Source organism: Salvia hispanica, chromosome 2, assembly GCF_029641045.1.
Source record: "Salvia hispanica isolate PSC_SH4W2 chromosome 2, Shi_PSC_v1, whole genome shotgun sequence".
Taxonomy (NCBI): domain Eukaryota; kingdom Viridiplantae; phylum Streptophyta; class Magnoliopsida; order Lamiales; family Lamiaceae; genus Salvia; species Salvia hispanica.
The window spans coordinates 35,065,393-35,080,270 of NC_142693.1; the positions used below are offsets into that span (position 1 = coordinate 35,065,393).

The 14,878-nt window shown below is 38.4% G+C and overlaps 3 protein-coding genes and 1 pseudogene across 5 annotated transcripts; 2 read left to right on the forward strand and 2 right to left on the reverse strand.

Annotated features, from left to right (window-relative positions):
- On the forward strand, positions 1 to 2,729 carry LOC125202098 (putative arabinosyltransferase ARAD1). 2 transcript variants are annotated; one of them, XM_048100435.2, is made up of 4 exons: positions 1 to 177; positions 313 to 1,316; positions 1,411 to 1,916; positions 2,182 to 2,728. In XM_048100435.2, the coding sequence occupies exons 2-4, from the start codon at positions 402 to 404 to the stop codon at positions 2,246 to 2,248; spliced, it is 1,488 nt and encodes a 495-aa protein (XP_047956392.1). In that variant the 5' UTR covers positions 1 to 177; positions 313 to 401; the 3' UTR covers positions 2,249 to 2,728. The 2 variants fall into 2 exon arrangements, with proteins under 2 accessions (XP_047956392.1, XP_088920348.1); XM_089064222.1 differs by having other exon boundaries at positions 1,411 to 2,729.
- Positions 2,730 to 9,189: 6,460 nt separating this feature from the next.
- LOC125193662 (protein RKD3-like) lies at positions 9,190 to 10,352 on the forward strand. The gene is made up of 4 exons (XM_048091506.2): positions 9,190 to 9,302; positions 9,381 to 9,514; positions 9,603 to 9,958; positions 10,032 to 10,352. The coding sequence occupies exons 1-4, from the start codon at positions 9,190 to 9,192 to the stop codon at positions 10,350 to 10,352; spliced, it is 924 nt and encodes a 307-aa protein (XP_047947463.2).
- Positions 10,353 to 10,793: 441 nt separating this feature from the next.
- Positions 10,794 to 12,955, reverse strand: LOC125208839 (malate dehydrogenase, chloroplastic pseudogene; annotated as a pseudogene). Its single transcript, XR_016134999.1, has 2 exons — positions 12,698 to 12,955; positions 10,794 to 12,102 (listed from the first exon to the last, which is right to left on the reverse strand). The product of XR_016134999.1 is annotated as a malate dehydrogenase, chloroplastic pseudogene (transcript).
- A 396-nt stretch (positions 12,956 to 13,351) lies between these two features.
- LOC125208823 (Pyridine nucleotide-disulfide oxidoreductase family protein) lies at positions 13,352 to 14,863 on the reverse strand. Its single transcript, XM_048108352.2, has one exon. The coding sequence runs from the start codon at positions 14,840 to 14,842 to the stop codon at positions 13,451 to 13,453; it is 1,392 nt and encodes a 463-aa protein (XP_047964309.1). The 5' UTR covers positions 14,843 to 14,863; the 3' UTR covers positions 13,352 to 13,450.
- Between the last annotated feature and the right edge of the window lie 15 nt (positions 14,864 to 14,878).

Below are 14,878 nucleotides of genomic sequence, written 5' to 3' on the forward strand. Positions count from 1 at the left end.
ATATCCATATTTCCATAGCCAAGATCATATTTTCAACCTTCCTTAATGAAGAACATTAAATTGCCATTTATATATTAGTAAATTTGGAGTCCCAATAGTCAAAATTTTCCTCTTTTTTGTAACAGCCGCCTCAAATTCAAGCGCCATGGAAATTAACAAAGATTAACAGCTTACAAGGTATTATATCTTCAAATTTTAATAATATATGTATGCATGTTTATACTATATAGAAGTAATTGTAAGACTTTCAAGTTATATTTTTTTAATTTGTATGGAATTATTTACATTTGCAATTGCCTTTTCTTGCTTCAGATGAGTGAAGATTACTCGACCTTTAACATAACATCCTTAAAATAGTCGAATTTGGAGTAGTTGTAGGAAATTAGATCCAGTTCTGGAAGATGTATTTGTCTCAAGAGAAAAGCATTTTGCCATCAAGGCTTCTTGCTTGCTTAATAGCATTTGCAATATTTCTCTTGTTTTCTTCTTCATTATCTCTCATACAGTTTGATCCCAATTCATTCATTCCAATATCAGTTCTTCACTTAATTTTGGACAACAGCACATCTCTTAGCCCAACTTCAAATGCCAAAACTAATCTATTAACATTACCAACTCCCTCTGCCAAAGCCCCTACTTCCCTTGTAGACGAATCAACGACGAAACGATGCGATAAGGACAATGCTCTTCTTAAAGTGTACATGTATGATCTCCCACCCGAGTTTCACTTCGGGTTGTTGGGTTGGAAGGGGGTGAATGCAAGCCAAACATGGCCTAATTTGCGCGAGGCAAAGAGATTACCATCCTACCCCGGTGGGCTAAACTTGCAACATAGTGTTGAGTATTGGCTTACTCTTGATCTTCTAGCATCAAATGTTGGAAATGTTGCTAGGCAATGTAGTGCATACAGGGTGCAGAACGCGAGCGAAGCAGATGTGATTTTCGTGCCCTTTTTCTCGTCCTTGAGTTACAACCGAGGCTCCAAGCAGAGGCATGGGAGGCAGAATGACATGGTGATGCAGGGGAAATTGGTGGAGTTTTTGCAAGGTAGGGAGGAGTGGAAGGTGAGTGGTGGGAGGGATCATTTGGTTGTGGCTCACCACCCTAATAGCATGTTGTTTGCGCGTAAGAAGCTTGGCACGAGCATGTTTGTGCTGTCGGATTTTGGGAGATATGATGTGAAGATAGCTAACATTGATAAGGATGTCATTGCTCCTTACAAGCACATGGTGAGGAGTGTTTCTCCTGTTTCCTCCGCTTCCTTCGTTCAACGTCCGACTCTGGTGTATTTTCAAGGGGCTATTTATAGGAAAGATGTGAGTTTTATTATGCACACATTTATGATTTTGTAGCTTTTATAGTGTTATTTAGTGTAGAACTTATGATTGTTGGTGGATGTATTATGTATAGGGTGGAGTGATTCGTCGAGAGCTCTACTATCTTCTGAAAAACGAGAGAGACGTGCATTTTGCATTCGGAAGTGTGGGGAGAAATGGAGTGAGTAATGCAGGGAAAGGGATGGCCTCATCCAAATTCTGCTTGAATATTGCTGGTGACACGCCTTCGTCTAATCGTCTGTTTGATGCCATTGCTAGCCACTGTGTTCCGGTGATAATCAGCGATGAGATTGAGCTTCCGTTTGAGGATGTGCTCGACTACTCAGAGTTCTGCGTGTTTGTGCCAGCAGCGGACGCTGTGAAGAAGGGCTACCTTCTGAATTTGCTCAGAGGCATTAAAGAAGAGGAATGGACTAAAATGTGGGGGAAATTGAAGGAAAAAAGCCTTCACTATGAATACCAGTACCCGTCTCAGCCAAACGATGCCGTGGACATGATATGGAAGACGGTCACACGCAAGAAGATGCCAACGTGGTTGAAGGATCACCGGAGAAACAGATACATCAGATCGCGGTCTCAGTGAGTTCTTTAGTATATACAGTAAATTTTGATGTGTTATCATAATGCTTATTTCAAATATATTTTGGTGGAAGTTAAAATACTTGAAATCTCAAACTGAGTAGTGATTATAGGATTTACATGTTAACAAGATTCATGAACAAAACATTAAAAGCTAAAGTGTTAAGAGTTTAAACTATACTTTGCTTGCTCTTTCTAGCCTAATTGATGTAACACATACAAAACAATCAAAACAAAAAACAAACCTATTTAAAAATTCTGCCAGATGGATCAGCATTTGTTGTGAATGGGGTCTGGTCCACGGCGAACACGTCTCTTTTGAGACTCGTTAGGATCAAACACGGTTGAAGGGGAAGGCGCGATATCCAGTTGCGTACTACTCCTGTCTAGCAAGGCATCATCACCATTCAGAATCCTCCTTCTTAGAGCAAGATCTTTGCTTCTCAGCCCCGCGACAGTCTCCAGCCCGATTGACAGAAACGCAACGCAAAAGACTGCAACGACGAGCACTCTGTAGATTAAGCAACCCATTTCTTGCAGTATGCGGCTGATGTGGGATTTTTTGCTGTTTGAGACAAATTGTTACTGTTAGAAATTGTGATGGCTTGTATGGTACTATGCCTCATTTGTGCTATTATTATATGTGATGTGAAATTAAATAAAGTAATAAAGCAGTAAAAGGGGGCCAAGATATGAAGAGAAGAAGTTGGATTCACCTCAATCATAAGCATTGGATAGAAGCAAATATAAGGATGTTTTAGAAGACTCTGACATGTTTGAATAAAAGTTGGTTGGAATGAAGCCAAGAATCTCTTGATTTGTTTGTTACAATTCCTTTCTCTTTTGGACCAATGTTCAATCAATACCTTTTCTGTCTCTATCAATCTTCCATGTCATCTTATTTTGCTCTCTATTTTCCACTTTGGATATACTTGATTTTTTGTGTATTACTTATTCATCATTCACTTAGGCAGAATTGAGACGAGCCATCTAAAGCAAAGATTTGTACAGTTAGAAGAAAGGGGAGAATAAAGTGGGAAAATTGGTTGTGGTTAACTAAAAATACCAAGTGCATTTTGCTTTATTTGATTTTGCACTTTAAAATTCTAAGCTCTTCTCTCTATGCATAAAAAATGACAGTCTTGGTTTCTTGAGCTTATTGAGTATCTCTTTATGCTTTTCTTTTGCTTCTTCTTTACTTAGCTTGTTGAATTTCAATTTAAACCCTCCATTTCAAATTTCATATATCTCAACACTTCCTAATTCAAATTTCAAGTTCATCAAATATTCTGAAGTAACCAAATTGATGATAATTTATGGCCTAAGCCGCCTTTGACTAAAATATTATTGAGTATCCCATCTTGAACAAAATATAAAAACAAAAGGGTGAGAAAAAAATAAATCTCAAATAAAGAATGAGAATTACTGAATTAGGAGCACGAGCCCAAGATAAACTCGGATACTTTTGAGAATTACGGTCTTATATTGACCCAAAATGCAATAATTCTTGGATAATTTGGATCTCACATTTCCAGTCCGTAAACATATGGTATAATCACGTTAGATGGTTTTTTATACTATTTCTGGATATATTTTTTACCTTTTAGCTATTTTTTTAAATTGGTGGCAAAATTGTTAATCTACTATGTATCCTAATGTGCACCATTAACGATATTAAATACTTCATCTAACACTTTCTTTGTGATTTTGGTTTAAAATTGACTGAAACTAAAATAAAATAAAAAAGAATATACCAAATGAAGTGTTAAATATGAAGTAATTCATGTTCTTTTTGAATGACACATACATATAATCAATAAATTTTGCGTCAGTTCAAAAAAGACTAAAAGAGTAAAAATATCCACAAATAGTGCAAAAAACTCTACAACATGATTATACCATATGCTTAAGGATAATGGTACAGTAAAACTGTCCAGTAACAAAAAGTTTACATTCCAATTGTCCAAAGACCTAAATAAAATTCATCCAATAATAAAGATAGGTTAATAAAAGTAATAAAATAAGTACAAAAAATTAACAGTGATACTGAGGATTATAATATAAAAATAATAATAAGGGATAGTTGTATTTAAATCACGAAGCTCAATATGGTTTGTTCCATGAACTTTGAAATATTAAATCATGAATTTTCGTTTTTCTCAATATTAATTGTCACTTTCATGCGCAAATCGACATATTTTGGTGATGTTAAACACGACAATAATTTTAGGGGTGTCGAAACGGGTAGCGGGTAACGGGTAATTCGTATCCCGACGGGTATCGGGTCCCCGCTACCCGACGATAACGGGAAACGGGTCGGGGTCGGGTATTATAATTTTGAGTTTTGCGGGTAACGTGTATACCCGATACCCGTGCGGGTATACCCGAAATACCCGATGCACCCGATTACTATATGGCATTTTAATTTATATTTTAATTAATTTCAGCATTTTAGTTTAGGTTGGGTTTGTTTTTTAAATCTCCTCTTTCTCTCTACTATTCTACTAGTATATTTTTCGTTTTTCCATTCTATTGCTATCACTTTTTGTTTTTCCAACACACGCATACATCGTAGTATATTTCATTTTTTACTTTTCCATTCCAAATCTTTAATGGATTTAAGGTAATTCATTAGTAAGTATGCATACAGTAGTACACACAGTATACATTACTCCTATTATACAATATAGCAAGTCCAGTAGCACATTTATATCTTATATACTATGTACTTGTATACACATTTTTAACTTTTAACAATTAAATATCAAAATATACAAATAACAAAAAATACATGTTCGGGTCGGGTACCTGCAACGTCGGGTGCGGGATACCCGACTCGGGTATCGGGACTACCCGATATGTAGCGGGATGGGTATCGGGACTGGGTTTATGGGCTACATCGGGTGCGGGTACCCGTTTCGACACCCCTAAATAATTTAATAAAATAGGAAGAAAATTGAGAAAAGAAATATAAAAGAAACAAATACTTAATTTAATAAAACCAGTCGTTTTGAATATCGTTAAAAGACGACATTTAGTGCATAAATGGATGAGACAATTGGGAAAAATTGAAACTTCATTATATTTAATATTTCAATTTCAAAGTTTATGAGACAAATCAGAATTTGACCAAACTTTATGATATAAATTATTATTCTCTATTAATAATAATACATGTAGTACATTATACAATAATTTTGTAACATCTTCGGTTAAGGGACTTAAAAATGTGTCTCCTAGTATACTTACATTCCATTTTCACATTTGTTGAGATATTATTTAATGTATTTGTAAAAGCATTATCGATTTATGAGAGTCAAATAATTCAAAACAATCCACAAAATTGTTGATACCAGAGATTACATATAAAGTTGGAACATATGCCAACTTAAAAAAAGAAAAAAACAAACAAAACTACGAATATACATTTCATTGGTGATCATCACCCAATAATAAATTGCAATTAAGAATGACGTTAAATTTTAAATTGTAATTATAGTTAATAGTGGCTTGCATTTAGTTTGTAACTTCCTATATTTGAGGAATGAAGGTTAAATGCCAGTAAATTCATCATTGGTGGGAATAATTGAGCTCTTGCTGTGCAGTAGTGCACTAATAATTAATCAGTAATTCACTAAATTATGACCACTTGTTATCTTCGTACTTTATTACACCTCTTGTTCCATTATTTATGACATGTACTACTCGTTTGTAGATTATCCATATGTATGACATAAAAATAATGAGACGAAGGACATACTTTTGAAGTTAAAATTAACATATTTCGTCGTTCACTAAATTCAATTCTCTAAAAGAAAAAAAAAAAAAAAAAGGGATTTCCTCAATTAGACTAGCACGAATAACTAAATTCAGCCTATTCCAAAATCACACGAAAATCAAGAAAGATTAACTGATCCCTAAATCAGTATCAGCGGATAATATTGTGAAGTCTTCACGTGCGAAACTTTTCTTTTATGGTAAAAATTGTCTTGTACTCCTATTAGATAACAAAACCAATAATTAGTCTATTTTTATAGTCTACTCAACCTATTCTGAAAATTATTTCAATAATAAAATATTACTATGTTTTCGCTTTGTCCCGATAAATAAGAAAGGAATACTAGTGTAATTTTGTGGCTTTCATTGTAGGGTAAAAAGTTGATGCCATCATTAAAATCTAATCTCGACTGGAGCACCCATCAAACTATGTGATTAGAATATACTTATTTATAACTTAATGAATGAAAAAAATTATGCTCAAGCATCCACGTTACACAAAGCTTTTTTTTTTTTTAGGTTATACTCCTTCGTCCCTTCGTCCCGGTTTAAGAGTGTAATTTAGTTCGAATAATTGTTTTAAGAAATTATTGGAGTGTGTAATAATTAAAGTGAAGTATTGGTTATTTGAGTGTGTAACAATTGAAGTCAGGTAGTAAAAAGTGAGACCCTTTTGACTGTTTGTGTGTAAAAGGTGTTTCTTTTGTTTTATTTTTATGAAAATAATAACATTTGAGTGTAAATTTTATCAACAATGAAGTTAAATTTTATGTTCCAAATATAGTAAATTGGGACGGAGAGAGTATTTTTTAATTTCAAATTTGTAAAATGAAATTTTGAATTTTAGATTTCAAATTACAGATAAATTATTAAAATAATGAAATTTCAGAATTTTTATTTAGATACTCTATGCGTCCCATAACAAGTGATTAACTTTCCATTTTGGATTGTCTCACTACAAGTATTTGATTTCCTCTTTAAGCAAAAAATAAAATTTCTTACTTTATTCTCTCTTTATCTCTCATATTTTCAGTCTCTTGTATTTTATTCACTCCACTTTAACTCATAAACACAATTTCCTTAAATCTCATGTCGAAGAGAAATTCATCACTTTCAGATGGAACGGAGGGAGTATTAGATTTTAAATTTTACTGGTAAAATATTAAATTTTAAGGTACCATTGAAACTATTTTCTTACTTTGGTGTGGGCATGGATTTTAAAAAATATAAAGAATAGTGGGGTTGAAAATGTTAGTAAAATATGATGTTCACTTTTTATATTGGTTTTATAATAGAATGTGAGTAAGATGAGTTAGTAGAACGTTAGACCTACTTACCATTTATGGAAAAAGTGAAATGTGCCTCTTATTATGGGACGGACTGAAATGACAAAATATGACTCTTGTTATGAGACGGACCGAAATGACAAAATATGACTCTTATCGTGGGACAGATGGAGTATAATCAAACTAAATATACTCCCTCCGTCCTTGAAAATTTATCACTTATTTCCATTTCCGTCCGTCCCTAAAAATTTGTCACCTTTCACTTTTATCATTTTTGGTAGTGGACCCCATATTGCACTAATTCATTTCCACTCACATTTTATTATAAAACTAATACTCCCTCCGTCCCGCATTACTTGCACTATATTCCTTTTTGGGCGTCCCAAGATACTTGCACTCTTTCTATTTTGGGTAAAAATTAGTACTCCCCCCGTCCCATAAAAGTTGAGACAAAACTTTTGGGCACGGAGGTTAAGAATTTATATTAAATAAATAGGAGAGATGAAAAAAGTAGGAAATATAAGAGAGAGTAAAGTAAATGATGGAATAAAAAAAAAGTGATTAGATGTTTCGGTTTACATAATTAAATTTGTAATATGTTTGGTTTATGAGATTAAATCACACAACTTAATCTTATATGAATAATTATATGATAATGAGTCATAATTACCTCCTCCCAACCAAAATAATTGCACTACTTAATCCTAGATAGATAATCATATGACAATGTGTCTTAGCTTGACAACCGAACGCCACCGATAAGAGATTATATATCCCGTAATGAATTCTGTTTTTACAATTATTGTTCCATGTCAGAAACTAAGTTAAATTTTCGGATATATATTACTTTCCCGTCCACCAAATAAACAAAATTTTCAACCATAAATTCCATTCGGGTGAGAACATACAATTTAGGGTCTTCGTGATGATCAGTTTAAAACGTTCTTCATTCTTCACCAATATAAAAGAATTCATCGATTGTGTAAGAAAATGGACATAACTGACTATCAAACAACACATGATTAAATAAATAGTTTTCTTATGTGTGTTTTCGTTTTCTAGATAAAATAGTAGCAAAATATAATCTAGACATAAGTTGTGAGATTATTTAATATTGTGGGATTACATATGACTAATTATCACATGACTATCCATATAAAATTAAGTCATGAGATTCAATTTCATGAACTAAACATAATACCCCATCTGTCTCATTAAAAATGAATTGTTTTTCTTTTTGGATTGTCTAGTTAAAAATGAAATGCTTTCTAAAATAAAAACAATATCATCTCTACTTTTTCATCTTTTAGTATTTATTCTCTCATGATTAACTCACAAAACAATACTACATAGAATCTCGTGTCGAAAAGAAAATATTCATTCTTAATGGGATAGTGGGATCCAAATTTAATCATAGACATTAATCTTGCAAACTGAGCAATCCCTTATGATTGTTATCATTAACTGACTCTAATAATTCTATATTTGATTTGATCTATTTCATAACGTTACAAAAAAACAAAATTTACTTGTATTTTCCAAGCACTTTTATGAGCAATCAACCAATCCGAGCACCCCTATGTGCTAGGCATTGTGGAACATTTCCGAGCACCACATCATGCTCATAAAACTCCATAAATGTGATCGCGCTTGGTGCTCGGAAATATTCACAATGAGAGAGCCATCATACTATTGACCAGTGAACCAAGCACATTCCAATGCTTGTAACTTCTAGCTGTTGTGCTCGGAAAGTACTACTTAGAAATATTTGGACGCTCGAAAATGTGTTTCCTGTTTCAACGAGCAATTTGATTTATCCCCAGCTAGTTCCAACTTCCAATTGGAAATCATTTACATATGCGTGTGTGATCTTCATAAATCAACTGATCATCTAAATCTAAAGCACAGATTCCACACTAATTTATCGATACCGAATACGTTTAATTGCATACACATATCCACATACCATACATAATCATTACAAATGGATCGTACATGAGTATATTTATTCCAGATGGCATGTATATACATGGGGATTAATTCATACGCCGGCGCACGATCTTCCAGAGCATTAAATGATCATAATTACATTCCTACGTTTTGGTTACCCTCTTCACCATTCTTCTCTTCCATATATACACATTCCCACCGCCACCTCCTTCCGTCTCCTATCGCCATTTTCATTCATTACAACTCCTTACTTCTAGGTTATGGAAATCAACATGGGCTGGTCAAATTACAATCAAGCTCTCGCAACAATTCCCAAAGAAGACTACGACGACGTCTTCTCCATCCCTTCCCAACTTCCTCCTCTCGATTTAAGGTAGTATTGATCATCATCATCATCATGTTAGTTTTTCTCATTTCATCAATCTTACTTGTTACTTGTGGTTGAAATCAGTGGAATCCTTGGGTTTCATGGATGCGAGTTTGGAATGGAAGAAACAATTCCTCATTTATCATCGGATATGTGTCTTTTTCATGACACTTTCTACCCCTCTTTTGATCTTCATCAAAGCAAAACCCTAGTTCCAGGTAAATCAGACACACTCAAATCTCAATTATCGTTCCCCCTTTGCGAAGATTTAGTTGATTACTTATGTAAAACATACTTATGTTGCAGAGTGTGCGTTTGTTGATGAGATGGGAGGAGGATTGCAAGTTCAGCTACAACCACAGCAGCAGCAGTTGCTTTTGCTGGATTATAATGGCTCTACTATCAACGATGGCAAGTTGGTAGTGAATGAGGAGAAGAGGGTTAGTAATAGATCGTTTGAAGAATTGGAGGATGGTAGCAAGAACTCGAAGAAATTGACAAGACAGATGATTTCTCAATACTTCTACATGCCGATTACACAGGCGGCAAGGGAACTCAATGTAGGGCTAACTCTCTTGAAGAAAAGGTGTAGAGAGTTAGGGATCAGGAGATGGCCTCACAGGAAGCTCATGAGCCTCCAAACCCTGATTAAGAATGTTCAGGCACATCTCTCTCTCTCTTTCTCTCTCTCGATTTATCTTAAATTAGGGTTTGATTTTCTGACATTTGTACCAGGAATTTGGAAAGGAGGAAGGGGAAGGGAAGTTGCAGGAATCGTTGGAGATTCTGGAACAGCAGAGGAAGCTGATGGAAGAGATTCCGGACCTGCAACTGGAGGAGAAAACAAAGAGGCTTCGGCAAGCCTTTTTCAAGGCAAACTACAAGAAGAGGAAGCTGATGGGAAGAATCGAGTCGTCGTCGTCGAAATCAGCAGAGCCTGCTTCGTTGCCTCATCAGAATGCTCTAGCTTTGTGTAGTTCTGCTGACGTTATTGACTATGACGAAGAAGATGAGGAGTTCAAGTATTTTTTTGCAGATTGCTTCTATTCTTCCTAGTTTCTGGTGCTGTGGATCTGTCAAAATCCGCCGTGCGATTTCGCTTAGACGAGGTGGAGTAAGCTAGAATACACACAAGTTTTTGTATCTCAAAACTAAAATCAGTGGTATCATGTAAATGGTTGGCTAGGTTTCCTTTTATGCTCTTAAAATTTCGACTTTCTTTTTGTAGAAGATGACTATGATGTCATAAAGTAAAAAAAAAGTCCACCTTAGCTCCAAGTGGGAGCAAATATCAAATCAAATCTCATAAATGCTTCAATTTATTTAAATTTGTTTACAAATAAAAATGCTTCCTCCAAATTTTCAAAATTTCATCATATTATTGATACAAAGCAAATTGGGTTGTATGCTATGCCATAAGTAATTGGGTTGTGGCCCAAGGACAAAATACAGAGCAAATCCAAGAAAAGGCCCAAAAAACAAAGAGGTAACACCCAATTAGAAAACAAAACTGCTTTAGTAATGCCAATAATATGCTTTAAACCAACTGCAGCAAAAAGTTAAGCAGTAACTAGTTGGTTTTGAACAAAAGCAACACCTTTCTCAATACTGGCCTTCAGCTCTGGCTTCAGAGCTTCTAAAGCCTTGTTTTCATAATCGGTTAGTCCGTGAAGTTCCGATGAAATCACGGCCTCGACCCCCTTCCTCCCGAGCTTAATCCTCGAAGCAAAGAACGGAAGCTCAGTAATATTAGACTCAACATAGGCGCACTCGTACACATCACTGTCCCCATCAAGAGCTCGCAGTGAGGACTCAACAAACCTCGCTGCAGCATACGCCATGGAGAGAGTTGCGGATCCTGCTCCGGCCTTCGCCTCCACAACCTCAGTCCCAGCGTTTTGGATCCTCGTTGTCAGCTCTTGCACTTGCTCATCGCTGAAAGTAACGGAAGGCTTTGCCTTTGACAGCAGGGGTAGAATAGTAATACCCGCATGGCCCCCAATGACCGGGACATCAACGTCAATGAGCTTCAAGTTCTTCTCTTGGGAAACAAATGTGTTTGCTCTCACAACATCAAGAGTTGTGACACCAAAGAGCTTCTTGGGATCATACACCCCTTTCTGTTTCAAAATCTCAGCAGCAATTGGCACTGTGGAGTTCACAGGGTTGCTGATGATGTGAATCAAGGCATCGGGGCAGTTGTCAGCAACGGCCTCCACCAAGGTCTTCACTATGCTGGCATTGACGTTGAAGAGGTCGTCCCGGGTCATGCCCGGCTTCCTCGGAACACCAGCTGGTATCACGACAACATCAGCTCCTTTCAAGCAATCCGCCAGCTCAGAAGCTCCGGTGAAGCCTGATACACAAGATGGCGTGTTGCAGTGGCTGAGATCAGCAGCAACTCCCTTGACATTCGCTATGTCGTATAGATTCAAAGCGGAGACCAGTGGTGACATCTTGATTAAGAGGGCGAGAGGCTGGCCTATACCGCCAGCAGCTCCAAGAACAGCTACTTTGTAGGATGCATGAGGCTGGACATAACTGTAACATCTCTGGCTTCGTTTTCGGATAGCTGTACAGTAAGGGGCACTAAGGGCTGCACAGCTTTCACAGCCTAAGAATGATGATTCTGATTCACAGTTGACAGAGTTACTTGCTTTGAGGCCACTGAAATTCGTGAGGCAGTTTTTCGAGTTAAACTTGATGCTCACGGCCTTAGAGTGCGTCACCAGGCCAACTTTGGGGCCGGAAGATGCAGTGGATATAACTGAAAAGGCGGTTGCTGATGTTGCTGCCATCTTGCAACCTGCAAAGAGATAGTACAACATTTAACTTCACAGAAAAACACTACTTCCATTATCCACATAGTAAACTAGGCACAACTCCAATTTGTTAAATGGTTCGTGCAAGCAGTCTTTGTGTTTTATAGGAGTATTGACGCCAAGTAACCGAGACATCAAAGGGCAGATGAGTGCAACCTATTGTTTTCATGATAGAGATGAGTATAAATGTTAGAGGATAATAGAAGATGCTTAGTTGATGATGGATGTGCTGCCTAATTATTGAGTATCAAAACCAATAATAATGGAAAATCACAAAATTCTATAATGCCAAGATCAAAAGATATCTAAAACTGAGATATCGGATGGAGATGAACATACTTCTTTATCTAAAATCTTCAAAACAAATAGTAAAAGAAAAACTCAGGAGAATTCTACCTATGTATAACTAAATTCAAATACATATACATTCAATGATGATACGAAATTCCTCCAGTACGTGACAATTAGAGTTATTTCATCAAAAGTGCACGCGGCATTCACAAATGAAGAGACAATTAACCAACGAACCCCGTAAATCAAAGAAACAGAGGAGCACAACAATTAAACAAAGGGGAATACCAAAAGAAGAGGAGTCGGTAGACTTAGCTTGGAGCTTGCTGACTTCAAATTGAGGTGATAGAGGAAGAATTGTGGGAAAGATGTCGATAATTTAAGTGCGTGTGCCGAAGGGCCTTGGTGGAATCAGCACATATCGATCTCTGTATCTATGGTCAGCAGCAGCGACAGGGTTGTCTCCTTTAGAAATTTCCAGTTTCTGTTTTCAAACTGTTGATATTTTTATGCACACTGGTGAAATAAGAATCTTGCCCTTTTGGAACTGAAAGATAAAAGATTCTCTATGAAATCTGACCTTATATTTGAGGTTTCAATTAACGGCTATGATTTCTTCTCTGTGAAAATATCAACCCAACGACTGGCTATGGCATGATGTGGTGAAGATGATTTACTACTACTGTACAAATTTTGCGGCTTTGGGCACCAATACGTTTGGAATTTGGATGGACTTCATATCTCTAAAAATGGTTTGAAAGTAAAAAATCATAGTAATAAAACTAGTGTACAGAATGAGTATTATTTCATTGGAGGAAAAAAAAATCTTTTTGAATGTCGCTTGAGATTAGATTCGAATCCCTCAATCTTATTTTATTCTGTAATAACTATGATTACTTTGAGGTTTGATTCAATTCATCCGCTTAAATAAAATTACAAGAATAGAAAAAGTAAAGTCTAATAATAGCTCAATTCTTACAAGCAACATACATAGATGAAATGTATGAATGAAGATGCAATAGACAGCAAAATGTAGTAGAATCATAGATTCAACTTGTCCATTTCCCTAGTGAGCGCATTCGCCCTCACCAAGCTCCCAATGGTGTTAAACGCAAGCTTCAAGTCATCCAACGGGTTCCCAGGCACCACCCGCTTGTACAAGTAGCTGTCGAAAGTCATCTTCTGCACATACTCATCCGCGCACATCTCCACAAACGCCTCCCTCGCCGGATTCGAGCGGTAGAACACCTTCTGCAGAATGTCCAGCACCTTGTACGTCGGCCAGTACGTCTTGTCCCACTTCTCCAAATACACCCTCAGATCGCTCTCGTCCACCGTCCTCTTCCCGTTCTCCGACCCCTCCACGATCGCCTCCGCGCACATCCTCCCGCTCTTCGCCGCAAAGTATATCCCCTCGCCCGAGCACTTGGTCACGTACCCGGCCGCGTCCCCTACTAGAGCCACGCGGTCGAGCACGCGCCTCGGCCGCGGGTGCTCCGGGATCGGGTGGGCCTCCACCCGGATGATTTTCCCTCCCTGGATCTTGTCACGCGCGCGTAGGCGCGTGGCCACCTGGAGTTTCTTGATGTCCCCTTTATGCGTCACCGTGCCGGTCCCCACCGCCACGTGGTCGCATTTGGGGAAGACCCAACCGTAGAAATCCGGCGACACGTCATCGCCGACGTACATCTCGGCGAGGTCTTCGTAGTACTTCATTTTGTCGTCGGGGATTTTGATGCGCTCTTGGAAGGCGATGGCGTATTCGTAGTCCCCGGCGTTGATGCCCTTGGCGACGCGGGAATTGGCGCCGTCCGCGCCAATGATCGCGTCGACTTCGAGGGTCTTCTTCTCGCCGGAGCCGCCAGTTTTGGAGTTGTAGTCGGTGTAGTGGAGGACGTAGGGGGCGGTTTTGGACTGAGGGAGGTCCATTTTGAGGAAGAGGCCGTTGATGACGGTGGCGCCGGCGGTGGCGGCGCGGTCGCGGAGGTAGGCGTCGAGGACCTCGCGGCGGACCATGCCGATGTACTCGTGCGGCTTGAGCGTGCGGCCGATGTCGACGGCGACGTTGGAGGGGGAGATCATCTTCATTTTGGTGACGCGGCGGTCGATGATGTCGAGAGGGAGGTCGAACTCGCCGACCATGCAGAGGGGGATGGCGCCGCCGCAGGGCTTGCAGTTGTCCATCTTCCGCTCGATCAGGAACGTCTCGATGCCGCCTTTGGCCAGCGTCTCGGCGGCGCATCCACCGGCGGGGCCGCCGCCGATGACGGCGACGCGGAGGTTGCGGCCGGTGACTCGGGGGCTGGACTTGGAGGCGGAGATCCGGAATTGAGTGGTGCGGCGGCGGTGGGGGTTGGAGAGAGTGATGGTGGTGTTGTTCTCCGGCGAGGAGTGGCGGAGGCCGACGAAGGTTTTGAGGGCAATGGAGGCCATGGTTTAGTGGGGATATTTTGGGGAGTGGAGAGTGAG

Excerpts from the sequence above, each read along its gene's own strand:
- LOC125202098 (XM_048100435.2), top strand. The coding sequence starts at position 402 with ATGTATTTGTCTCAAGAGAAAAGCATTTTGCCATCAAGGCTTCTTGCT. Across the intron at positions 1,317-1,410 it reads GGGCTATTTATAGGAAAGAT|GGTGGAGTGATTCGTCGAGA; the intron begins GTGAGTTTTATT and ends TATTATGTATAG. Across the intron at positions 1,917-2,181 it reads TACATCAGATCGCGGTCTCA|ATGGATCAGCATTTGTTGTG; the intron begins GTGAGTTCTTTA and ends AAATTCTGCCAG.
- LOC125193662 (XM_048091506.2), top strand. The coding sequence starts at position 9,190 with ATGGAAATCAACATGGGCTGGTCAAATTACAATCAAGCTCTCGCAACA. Across the intron at positions 9,515-9,602 it reads AAGCAAAACCCTAGTTCCAG|AGTGTGCGTTTGTTGATGAG; the intron begins GTAAATCAGACA and ends CTTATGTTGCAG. Across the intron at positions 9,959-10,031 it reads CCCTGATTAAGAATGTTCAG|GAATTTGGAAAGGAGGAAGG; the intron begins GCACATCTCTCT and ends CATTTGTACCAG.
- LOC125208823 (XM_048108352.2), bottom strand. The coding sequence starts at position 14,842 with ATGGCCTCCATTGCCCTCAAAACCTTCGTCGGCCTCCGCCACTCCTCG.